The sequence below is a fragment of the Eutrigla gurnardus genome, assembly GCF_963514095.1.
Source record: "Eutrigla gurnardus genome assembly, chromosome: 9".
NCBI classification, from domain to species: domain Eukaryota; kingdom Metazoa; phylum Chordata; class Actinopteri; order Perciformes; family Triglidae; genus Eutrigla; species Eutrigla gurnardus.
The window spans coordinates 21,125,925-21,138,600 of NC_139923.1; the positions used below are offsets into that span (position 1 = coordinate 21,125,925).

The 12,676-nt window shown below is 41.7% G+C and overlaps 1 protein-coding gene across 1 annotated transcript in view; it reads right to left on the bottom strand.

The window, feature by feature from the left end:
• The window catches only part of wwox (WW domain containing oxidoreductase), a 119,206-nt gene that overhangs the window by 105,022 nt on the left and 1,508 nt on the right, over positions 1 to 12,676 (bottom strand). Inside the window, exons 4-5 of the mRNA XM_084017960.1 lie at positions 11,699 to 11,868; positions 3,047 to 3,153 (exon numbers count right to left, since the gene is read on the bottom strand). Coding sequence (XP_083874086.1) covers positions 3,047 to 3,153; positions 11,699 to 11,868 — 277 coding nt within the window. The remainder of the gene's footprint in view (positions 1 to 3,046; positions 3,154 to 11,698; positions 11,869 to 12,676) is intronic.

Consider the following 12,676-nt stretch of genomic DNA (forward strand, 5'->3'; position numbering starts at 1 on the left):
ACACAGCCATATTAATACCCCCCTGCCGCACGCACGCACGCACACACACACACACACACACACACACACACACACACACACACACACACACACACACACACACACACACACACACACACACACACACACACACACACACACACACACACACACACACACACACACACACACACACACACACACACACACACACACACACACACACACACACACACACACACACACACACACAGCAATCAGTGACTAGTTCGCTAATTAACGCCTTTACAAAGCATCTCATTAGCATGTGTTATAGGAAGGGGCAGTGGGGGAAATAAGCATTTTGTGTATAAAAAAAAAAGAAAAAGAAATTACAAAAATAAGACCATGCCACACGAGTGTGTGTGTGTATTGTATTCTACTCAGGGGCCAAGGGCCTTGGTTGGCCCGCTATATCTCAGGGGAGTCTATTACAGCTCTCTAAGGGAGACATTGGAGTCAAAGATAAGCAGAATTTTACAGGCAATCAGGAAAAATAAATCTCTGGCACGCAGGCAACACTTTGGTTGTTAACCAGCAACTTAACCTGCCTGTCCTGTGAGCAGAATAGGAGATGGATAGGTGAGGGTCTGTGGGAAAATAGCATGTACTTAAATCATAGGGCAGAGGACAAGCGCTGCAGAGCTGAAAGGTTTGCACAGAGGAGTTACCTGAGGGAACATGACAACAATAAGATGCATCATGTCTTCCACTATGAAATGTGTTATGGTATACATGAATGAAAGGTTTGGACTCTCTAATATCTGCTTTGTCTCTTTTTGGTGCAACACCCCATCTCCTTCCCTCCTTCCATGTCTCCCAGCAGCCGTCTGCTGGTTAATCCCCTCCTGCTTTTACTGTGGCTTCATCACAGCCTGTAAAACCAGCCCCCTTTGAACCCAATAAAAGGCAACTGGCATCAGGCTTATTGTAAAACACAATCATAAGGTAAATGTTTATCCCATCTCCACCACTCTAAACTCCCCTAATGAGCCTGCTGGAGGGGTTTCACCTCGCAGCTCGAATAGACGGCGAGAGAAGGAGAGAAAAAGAAAAAAATCACATTCTGCACAGATTAGGCCTGCGGTGGAGATGCAGCTGAAGTCCCATCATGAAAACAGTATGTAGCATAAACACAGCAAGAAACTACTTTCATAATGAAACGTCAGCAAAAACAAGCAATATAATCTCCAAAGTGCCAAACAATCTATATAATGTCAAGCATGAACGTGTTACTTATATGTGAAATGTGTTTCGTATTTATAATCCAGAAATCAAGTGTATTGTTCTGTTTGTAGCGCAGACATTCCTGGCAGTGCACAGTGTGATTGGCTGGGAAGGATAAGCCCTCTAACCCCGCACATCCTAACAGCCAGTGGCTGATCTGACCTGCCCATTATCCATCGCTGACCCCGCTATTAGACCCACTGTCGGTACACGACGCTACGCTGGACGCCACCGCCCTGCGCTGCCGCTGGGCCATCACTCTCGCCTCTGAACGGCAACGCTTGCCCACACAGACGGAGAGTTAAGAGAACGAGAGATTTCAGAGCAACAGTGAGCAGGTAGTCGGAGGTCAGAGGTCCCGTGCAATCGGGACGGCAGTTCCACTCCTGGCAGCCAGAGCGGAACTCTGAGAGGGACCTGGAAGTAGATATGGTGACCTTTTGTACAGAGGACCCCAAAATATACCCTCTTATCAAAATGACCTTAACGCAGGAGCATGGGAAGGCGAGCACAGTCCATCCATCATTTTAAAGATTAATCCTCCTCTCTATTCTTCTCCTGAATCTATTAATAATGTCGCCAGAGGGGAGAATTTGCGGCAAAGATTTATTCTGATATTGTGACTTTTATTCATTAGCCTATAACAGGGGGATTCCTAAAGAAGGAAATATGGAGCGAGCTTAGGGCATACTAATTCACTACTCACGCTCTGTTTGAACAATACAGAACTGCATTAACTCAATTATTTAATTCGCTGACGATCGGCACGTGCAACACAAATAGGCTGTGGATCGTCATTTACACTACAGAGGTCACCCATCATTTGATGTGCTGACTCAATTCTACGCAGCTTTCCTTTTTGTTAATTCACAAACATTTAACAACATCTTGGGTAATTCCGTGGCAGGTGTGACGCTTGAAAATCAATTTGACGACAAAATCGGGCACTTAGATCGGAGCTTTTCCTCACTCATTTAGACAAAGCTGCTACATTAATAGATCCGTACACTGGATTTTGCACTGTGGAGCAGCACTGACAGCCCCAGGGGCATACTTCAATTAGAGACTTGGGTGAGTTTAAACACTGCAGATCTACTCTCGCTCAAAGGCGTTTGTCTCCCTCTCTCGCTTCCCCTCTTTCCCTCCCTCTGAGCACCTCTCCCTCTCCCTCTCTCTCTCTCCATATCTGCACTAAGCACTCACTCTCCTTCTTCTTCAAGTCCTGCTCTCTGTAATCAACCCAGCGCTAATGGCTTATTCTTTCTGCTCCAGCACCCACATTTCACTTGTTTATTTTCCCACACTCGTAAATCTGGGGACGCGTCACAAGCGCAGCGATATTAGAGAAATAATCTCAGGTAATTATCAGATGCCTTCTCTCACTTTTTCTCTCCCTCTTTCCCTCCCTTTAACTCTCTCTCTCTCTCTGTCTCTCTCTCAGCAGAGACACCCACACATTAGTTTCTTCGCCTTTCCTGGGAAGTGTCCAGGCAGTTAAAAATAAATACTTCCAACTTTTTCTCTCATTAGAAAAGGGTTTCGCTTTAACAAGGGAGACCTGAATATGTGCATGATTTAGACATCTGCATCGTATATTTCAAGTCAACGGTGTGTGTGAATTCAAATTGTGTCACAATCATACATTTATTGCTATCCAAACAACAATAATAGAAATGATAATGTAACAGAGGTAAGGAGTGACCTCAGGAAGAGGAGGGATCTTTCTCCATCCACTACATCACATACTTTAAAGCGTTTCAGGCATCGTTTAGTGGTTCTGGAAGGTTCGACTGCCACTTACCCACTCCTGCTGAATGAGGCTAACTGCCTTGCTGGCCCGGGACAGGTTTCGACACGCCAGGATCACATGGGCGCCGTGGAGAGCAAACGACCTGGCTGTCTCAAAGCCTGAGACATGATCAGTGAGACAGACAGACAGACAGACAGACAGACAGAGACACAAAGAGAGAAAAAAAATTGAAAGCGAGCAATGCTTCAAAGATTAGTTTTTTTCTGAAGATAACTTTGATTCTCAGGGGTTGAATCTAATGGGGTGTTGGGGGGGGGGATGATGGTGGGGGTGCAAGTTAAAATCTCTATCAATTTTCCATATAATTTCTTTCATTGAGTAACCCAGTGGTCTAGTAGAGGGAGTTAATAATTTCTCTCTGAAGTGATGAAACTGATTGAATTATTGTGGTTCAAGACTCCTTCGTCTCTTCTTAGATAAAGTTTTTGGATCTGACTGCCGGCTCTCAAGAAGGTATCACAGCTCACACTGGGTAAGGGGAAGGGAGGTCGGTGGTTAATTATGTTGGGAATTATGGGGTGATGGCAGTCATCATGAAAACATAGCTTCTGATAGAGGGAGTGGGATGAACAAGTGAACAGACATGACATTCAAACTGAACCTCGGTGTGATATTTCAGCACATCAAAGTGCCTCCGATAAGGACGCTTCTCCCATGAAACGAGGTCCGCGGATACACACAGAATTTATCAGTGCGAGACTACTTCATGGCTCCATTCAAATCATGTAGTCATGATAAAACTGACAAAAACTGAAGATAGAGGGAGAGAAGTTAATTTCTAAATTACAAGTCTAAATGGGTCATTTTAACCCATAGGTTGAATTAATTTATGACATTTCCGTTTTTTTTTTTTTTCCTTCACTGCGTTTTTTATTTCCTTTGACATTTACTATCCTTCAAAGTTCAACAGCGTCAGAGAAGCCTCACATTTTTCCCCGTCCCACCTCTGCAGTAAATACACACCCCAGTCTGACACACACAGCGAGCTGACGAACTGACGGGCACCATAACTGATTGTGGCAAAGAGGGTCTGAGAAAGTGTATCAGAAGGTGGATTAATATGAACTGTAATTAGATTATACGTCTTGATCTGATTTTCATTAAGAGCAAAACCGGGAGTCCTAATTGTGAGGAGAGTGTTAAGGACTAATATCTATTAAAACTCAAAATTGGAGTCGGATTGGAAGCCGGCGCTGACAAGTGAAGCATGGAATTAAATTATATGACACCTTATTAGGTGTAATGGAGGGGACTGTGGCTGCGAGCGGAGATCATTTCACTCACAGGAAATGGAAATGAAAATAAAAACAACATGACAGAAAAAAAAAAAAGGAGCGACTCCCGGAGTAAATATGCGCTTTGAAATTGCAGGTGGAGCAGCCGGCTATAGGAGACAAATGTCCCAGAATCATAATGTCTATTTTCACTATAATTTAATCTAAACACTAATAATAAAACTAATAGTAGTGAAGTCTCAAATGATAAAATAAGATTACAGCATATTCAAAATATACGCAACAGAAACAATCCATAAGCAGCGGCTAAATTTGCAAATAAAAAAAATAAAAGGAGGATTCCAAACATCATTTAAGAGCTTTTTTTCAGCCTTTATAAATTGGACAAGAGTACTGGCTGCTGGAAAACAACAACACCTCACACTCACTTGTTGTGTTTACAAACCATGAAAGTGAAATTAATCGACACCAGTGTTTTCCATAATGGAGAACAAATTAGAATATGGCAGCAACAACAGCAGCAGCAGCACCGGAGCCATGTATTTCCAATGACAAATAACAAGGGCTTGACATTAATTGTGAAATAACGAGAGTGGCGTTGCTGTAACAGAGACTCCACGCCCTCTCACCCATGTTGCCGGTACAGAGGGCCACACGGAAATGAGTTCCTGGTCAGGTGTACAACAACGAGAGTCTGTTTCGGTATTGTACGCTGCTGGTGGAACATGACAAGAGGTCAGACAGGGGTTTCTTTTGCTCTGGCGGATCGACAGACACCATGCGCTGTTTTACAACACACAGGAGGCCTGACTATTATGCTGGGCTGTAATGATCTTTCAGGTTCTTTTGTCTAATTGGACAACGACTTCTTCTACGGAGAGATGTAAACAGCATTTGCGTGGTCAGAGCATTTTTTTTTTCTATGAAGACAACACGACTCGGATCCTTTGATTGTGCGCTTGTTCAATCTGAAGATTCACAACGTAACAAAAATGCAGAAAACGGCTCCGTTATTGTTGAAAATGTGTTTTAGTGTATGTATAAAATGCATAAAAAAATTTGTAAAATGTCCATTAAGCAGTGAATGCTCTTCATGGTACATTAGGATCCTGGCCCTACTGATATCCCCCAATAATGAGTGTGATTTAGTGATTTCACGCTTTGTTTGTCCTCCCTGGGCCGCCGCCCCTCTCTGGATCCCCCCTCGTACACAGGTGTATTGGCTCAATGTAATGAGATCATTACCAGCCTCGTCAGTAAACGTGTTTATTTGGCAAACGGAGCTGCCTGCTTCTTCTCTCTCTCTCTTGATCTGCATCCAAAGAGGCATTTAACTAAAATAAGCTCCGTAGTACAATTGGGCAAACAGAAGTCAATTCAGATCATTACAGGACCTGTGGGTAAACAGACATGGTTCCCACAATCCCCTTTCGTCAGAGCTCAATTTGTGCTGAGGAGAAAAAAAAGAAAAAAAACAACAACACGAGAGCAACACAGATCAGGAACACATACCTCCCCACCTGAATGAATTAAAGGGTATTTTTAACTGTTGTGTGTTACATTTCTGAAGCAATGAATAAAATGATAAGTATGTGACTGATAATTAAACTGTTTATATCTGTGTGCCTCTGACTAGTTTAATTTGGTGCAGTCGGCCTGATTTGTGCATCATAATTCATTGTTTAGTTTGGCGTTTATGAATGAGTGGATTTATCGAGGGTGATGTGGATCACATGCGAGCCGCAGTCTTCCCGGTCTGACGACGCCGCTGCACTGTCCCCTCCTAAATTCTACCCCGAGATCATATCTTATCCCACCTCTCTACAGCCATGTCTCTGAAATCCCACAGCACTGTATTTACTGTCAATCTAATTTGAGTGTCACGATTCAGAGTGTGAAACATACGCACTACATTGTGCACTCAAACATTCCCAAAATGGAATGAAAAACGTAGCATCCATGGCATGCACGGTAGACTTTCTGCTCCACCATGAAATCCACAATAAACTGTGGGAAAGGCTTCCCAAATAGAGCTGTGCTAATACAAGGGAAGGAAGGAAAGAAGGGAAGCGGTGGAATGCAGAAAGGTGAGAAGATGTAGAATGGTGACTTTGTGCACAAACACAGGTGGCATGAAAAATAAAAACAACACATTTTAAGCTCTGCCTCATACATCAAGAGGTCAATGTTGATGTGTTTCCAGAAAGAGATACAGAAAAAAAAAGCAGGAAGCAATGTGATAAATATGTCACACCATAAAAATGTAAATATCAAAACAAATGCTGCTTACAATATTGATGAATAATTTAACATGTGAGTTAAACTTTGTGTTATTCATGACACCGAGTGTGCACATTTAGCTAAATAAAGGTTCTTCCTTTTTCTTTGCATTATCACTACTTAATCACACATTTTATAGACGGAAATGTTACAGCTATGTGCCTCAAATGCAAAAATGATGTCATAAGTGTCGAAAATATCAACACAGCTCAATATAAAGTAACATATTGAGTTTATTTTATGTAGAAAGTATGAATGAGGGAACAAAGTCAGAAACAAGCAAACTCCTAATAGTCTGAGTGATGAGTGCACCTGTTCCTGCTGCTACTGTGTTTTTCTTGCCCCAAGATGTGAGGAAGCGCAAACCCCCCCACTCTTTCTGACTTTTAAGATCCCCTCTAATTCCCCCCCATTAGTCCAGGAGGAGGGAGATGTCACCCCAAAAGTGGGATGTATGGTTAGTAATTACAGCCCAAGGTTGAGCTGTTCCAGGCGAGAGCACTGGAGTGGTTCTATTACCCCTCCCTGTCCCCTTCTGCCTCCTTCCTACCCCCCCCCACTGCTGTCACACCATCCATGTAGCCCTATCTAGTACCCCCCAGACCCCCACCCCTTCTCTCTCTCTCTGACCCTCTGTGTCAACCTCCAACTCCCTACACAATCTCTCATCATGGCCTCGCGTCGCACTGGTCACCCCTGTTCCTTCTGCAGCCAGCCTTACCTTACTACCTCTCACACACACACACACACACACACAAGCAGACACACACTCACACACACACACACACACCGGTAAACTTGACAAACACACACCAAATCACACACATGCACAAAGATAAACACAGATCCCCAACGCCTGCTCATGCACACATATCTCCTGAGCATTGGGGCTATTTTCATCACTGTCATCAAAATCCCCCCCATCATGTAACTTTCATCCCCTCATCATCCGCAGACTGTAAACTCGATAGGTCTATAAACTACTTGACTACACACAATAACCCAGTACCCTTTTCATTTTATTTCACCTACAGCCTTTAAGCACATATATGTATTTCATTCTCTCTCTCTAAACACTTCACTTCTATTATATTAGAGCTGTAATCATTATTGAACCCTTCTGGCCTCCGGCATAATACTCTTTGCGTGATACACCAGTTTGGGTCTGCATAGCAAATTTCACCCAAGGTTAATAAAGTTAAATAATTTGACTAACCAACCATAACTGGTTCTCATTACGTAGCCAATAAACACATTCATCAGAGAGGACATGAAAAGCCCGTTGCAAGAAAAATAAAAACTCTCCCCGGATTCCCTCGGTGGCTCGGTTCACAGGCCGACGCAGACGAGACGGAGGAGGACGACGGCCGGCCGCTCCCCCAGCGGACGCACGCACAAAATGCTATCAGACTCCTGAATATCAACACAGATGCACTCCGGATGTCATCTAAACCACACGCAGCCACTCAGAGATGCTCAGAGACGCACCGCATGCCACCCTCACCAGGAACATCTTTTTATCCATCTAATTCCTCACATTATGAATAATGCATTTTCCTCCTCACCGAGGCTCGGGTTTAACGCATCGCTGCGCGGGTCTTTAAGGGGGTCCTTATTCATAAACAGCAGCGCAGTAAATACCAGAGCTTTGCAGCCAATTTAATGGCAGTTATGCTTAACAAATCTGCCTCAATCTAATGATCAGCCACAAAGCCAGGCTATGGGTTTAATCTGCACGCGGAGGCTCCCTCAGCTCTGCGACTCACTGAATATGCTTAGAGATCTCTCCATCCAGAGAGAGGAGAGCACCGGCCTGACACTTAATCCTCCCAACACAACACCAGGATCAACACAAACATAGAATGCTGTTAGTCTTTCATGAATAAGAATAACATTCAAAGTCCTAAAACAGTCCTGAGACGATGCGTGGAGTTACTGAAACAATAAGAAACGCTCCTTTCCAAATCCTTGCTATTCCCCGTCTGCTTCTTATTCCAGCATTGACCCCTAAACAACCATACCATGTGGAATTCAGTGCATGCATTTAGATTGAGAAGAGCTTTGCAACTGTTCAACGCTCCAAAACAAGCCACTATAATAAAGGGGGCGGGGCGGGGGGTTTCGATAAAGGTTTCGATAAAATATGTCAACATAAAAAGCACTGCAACTGTAGAATAATATAAGTTGTAAGAAGTTCTTGAAATAGAAAAACAGTTATTATTAATGACACAGTTGTTCTGTCATATATCAAATGTGCTGTACTGCAATTAAAATAGACATGGAAGATAGTTGCGTCTACCTGAAAGTGAGACAGAGGGTCAATATGTTATTTCTGACTGCTACTCAACATAGGTTATGCTGACAACATGGCACCAGCTGTAAGAGCCTAAGAGAGTGATGCTGCTCCCCAGGTAGGGGGGGGCACACATATATGTAGTTACACATACGTCCCCAAAGAGATGGAGGGGGAGAGGGGAGCAAAATATAAATAGAAGTCATGCCTCAACAGTAAAAGAAATATTAAAGGAAACGATCTAAAAAATAAAAATAAAATAAATTAAATTTTTATATAATTTTTATATAATTATGTAACTATAAAAATAATTTGATTTAAAATGTTTAAAGAATTATTGTGCATTCGGTTTACATTAGGAGAGAAAGTGGGTGCCGGAGAAATCAGGACGATGGCCCTTTTAGGACAAATGTTCCATGGACCCCGGTAAATAACTTGAGAGTTAGTTGATCGGAGGCGAATTAGAGCCAGAGCAGGAGTGTGTAATGGGGATGGATAGGAGGCTCAGGCCTGGGTCAAAGCCGCTTAGGAATCAATGCAGGGGTACAGGTGTACAACCACAGGTCTATAAGAGTAGGAAAACCTTTAGAGAGACGGGGGAGAGAGAGAGGGAGAGAAGTAGAAATAGAGGGGGAAAGAAACCGTAATCATTCATTTCCATTATCACAATTAAAAACACCTTTCAGGTTGCTACTGGTTTTTCATTTGCAAAAGAAAGCAGAGAGACGAAGACTAATGTTGTGAACCGAGCGCAGTGATCACACTGGCAAGACAAAACGCACGACTCGTCTCTCCTCCCGGCACCATTGCAATGGAGCCTCGAGGCTGGTCACGAAACCAGACACGGTGACATTTTCACGCATAAATAAACTCATATATGTGCTTTTCATGTTCACGTGCATTAAGAGCTAAATCAAAGAGCCGAGATGTAAATTTGCTAATTAAATAATATTCCACCATTACTAATAAAAATGTCACATTTCCTGTGGAGGGAAATAAGCACTGAAGAAAATGGAAATAGCCTTGACACTTGGATTAAAACACTATTGATGTCATTAAAATGCTAAGTGGGTCCAACCAATTGGCATAACCACATTTCACTAGTGGAATGTCAAAGGAGCACACGAGTAGTAGCAATTACTATTAGAATGCTGTTAATTATGGGTGCTGCATATTTAATATGTGGTAGAGTAAAACAAAGGTTATGTTAATATGGGTTTATTAAGCATTCACACACTATAAAAATATCTGTGTGTTGTACTATTTGATGCATTCTTTTGAGAAAAGCTGCTATTTTCAGACGAGGAAATTGTCATTAACTAAATACATCGCAACAAATCTTAAATGTGGATTATCTTTTTTCATTATATAGTTTTTAAACTGAGGCAAAAATCCGGCACATGTGAAGCACTTAATACGATAACATTTTAATACCCCAACAGCAGCGACATCATGGACCTGCTGTGCCCTCTTGTGGTGAGAACGATTTGGAACTTTCTCCATCCTCACTATATAATTATGTTTTAGCTCCTTTAATGGAAAAAACTAATATTGTGTCTCAGAGAGGCTTGGTATGTTGACAGTGTGGTTTTATCTTTTCCCTTCTCCAATATTCTCTAAGACAATGATGGAGTAGTAGTGGCTGGCAGAAAGGTCATTTAAGATTGAATTATTATTATTATTTTTTATTTAGAATTCAAACATCTCCTTTACATTTGATGATTTCTTTGTCAATTTTCTGCAACAAAGAAATCACAGCAGAATGAATTGCTGTCGTCATGCCGGTGCAAGTTAAACTCCATAGAAGGATAACTGAATTATTTTTTATATTTTTGTTGCTTTAAATTACATGTATTTTGTTCTATATATTTTCTTATTTTCCATTCCATGTAGCCTTGGCCCAAACAATTGTTGAATTTGTATTTGTCTGAATGTTCAGTGATTGTGAGTTATTGGTCTAATTTCTACACTGCATTAACAGCCTAAAAAAGACTTGAGGCAATGTCCAGCATGTTGTAAAAACAAAACTGAACCCTATTTATAAGTAGCATACTGTGTGTTTGTGTTTGTATGCTGTATAACATTGAACTGTTTTAGTGATGCAACTTGAAATCACACAAAAATGTCTCAAGGACAATAACGTTTGGATTTGTATTATTTCTACATGATGAATCCTTTCATATTTACAGATAAAGATGGATGGCAGGACATCGGGGTCAGGAAGGTATTTAGGTTCACAAGCTCAGAGAAGGTCCCCAGGCTGCTGTAAATCTATGCACTACAGTGCTGCATCCCTTAATACACACACAGCAATTACAGTGATGTGACTTTCCTTGGGCCAAAGAATTTGAATATAAAGACAATTAACGATTTTATGTTTATTTGATTTCCCTCATGCTGTCATTATCTATCCCCAACAAAGCAGCAAGTCTGGATAAATGGCCACTGCTTGTTAATTTAAGCTAAAGGAAAGAGGAAATGCATTTGTTTTCAGACCATTATATAGTGAGCAATGCATTTGCTGGGTACAAATGGACACCATTCATTACAGTTAACAATGACATCGAATTCAGCCCAGCTAATGAACTTCAATACAATCATGTTCAGTATTAACCAGTGATTTGTTGAGTCTAAGTGTATCATTTTGGAGGCTAATGTTGATGAATGTCTGGTTGTGGAGAGATGGGGGACTTGCAGAGGGGCTCTTATCAGCACCCTTCTATTACAGCGTAGTACCACAGCACCATCTAGTGGCATCATCATAGAAACACACTTCACTACACACAGATATAATCAAACATATTTGATTGGCAAAAGTGATTCTATGAAACTCACCGATGCCAGAGTTGCCTCCAGTAATGAGGACGACCTTGTCAGAGAGATCCCGACCCTGCAGGATCTCGAGAGCAGCGGTGTTTCCATCGTACCGCTTTGGCTTCACCACCACATCTTCTACTGTAAATGCCTGACGCGGGTCAAAGTACGTGGTCCGCTTGTTAATGTGGCTGGAAATGACAGAGGAAACAGGACGTTATAAAGAAGATCGTATCCCATATTTGTACAGTCTAGCATATCATGTGAGACAGGATTAGTCCCAATGATGTCGGATTTTGGGGACCGATTCCGATATTATGAACAAATTTCAATATTGAAATATCGGCTGACATCCATATTTCATAAATAAATTAATTTAAAAAGTAAATATATATATATAAACCATATTTGCTCATGTCGGCTGGAGTATGGGCTGACGCCAATGTAGGTTAACATCGGCCCATTAAATCAGCCGACTCCTAACTCAGTCATGCTCAAAATAAAAGCTTCTACTTCTTTTTTTTTTACTTTATTTAGAACAAAACAGGGACGAAATATACAAAAGTTAAAGACAGACAAACATCAATGGTGAAAATGGAATTGCAGCAACCAAATATAAACATGAAATAATAATCCATCCATCCATCCATTGTCTACCGCTTATCCTGTATTCAGGGTCACGGGGGGGCTGGAGCCGATCCCAGCTGTCATTGGGCGAAGGCAGGGTACACCCTGGACAGGACGCCAGTCTATCACAGGGCCGACATGTAGAGACAAACAACCATTCACACTCACATTCACACCTACGGGCAATTTAGAATCATCAATTAACCTATCCCCATATGAAATAATAATGAAAATCAAAAAAGCATAAATAAAAAGGAAAATGCAAAAGGAAAAAGGAAAAATAAACTAAAAGTGAGCTTTCCTTTTTTTTTTATCATGACCTTTAGTGACCTGAAATAGTTGACAACGTTGTACATGAACACTGTGAAAGAG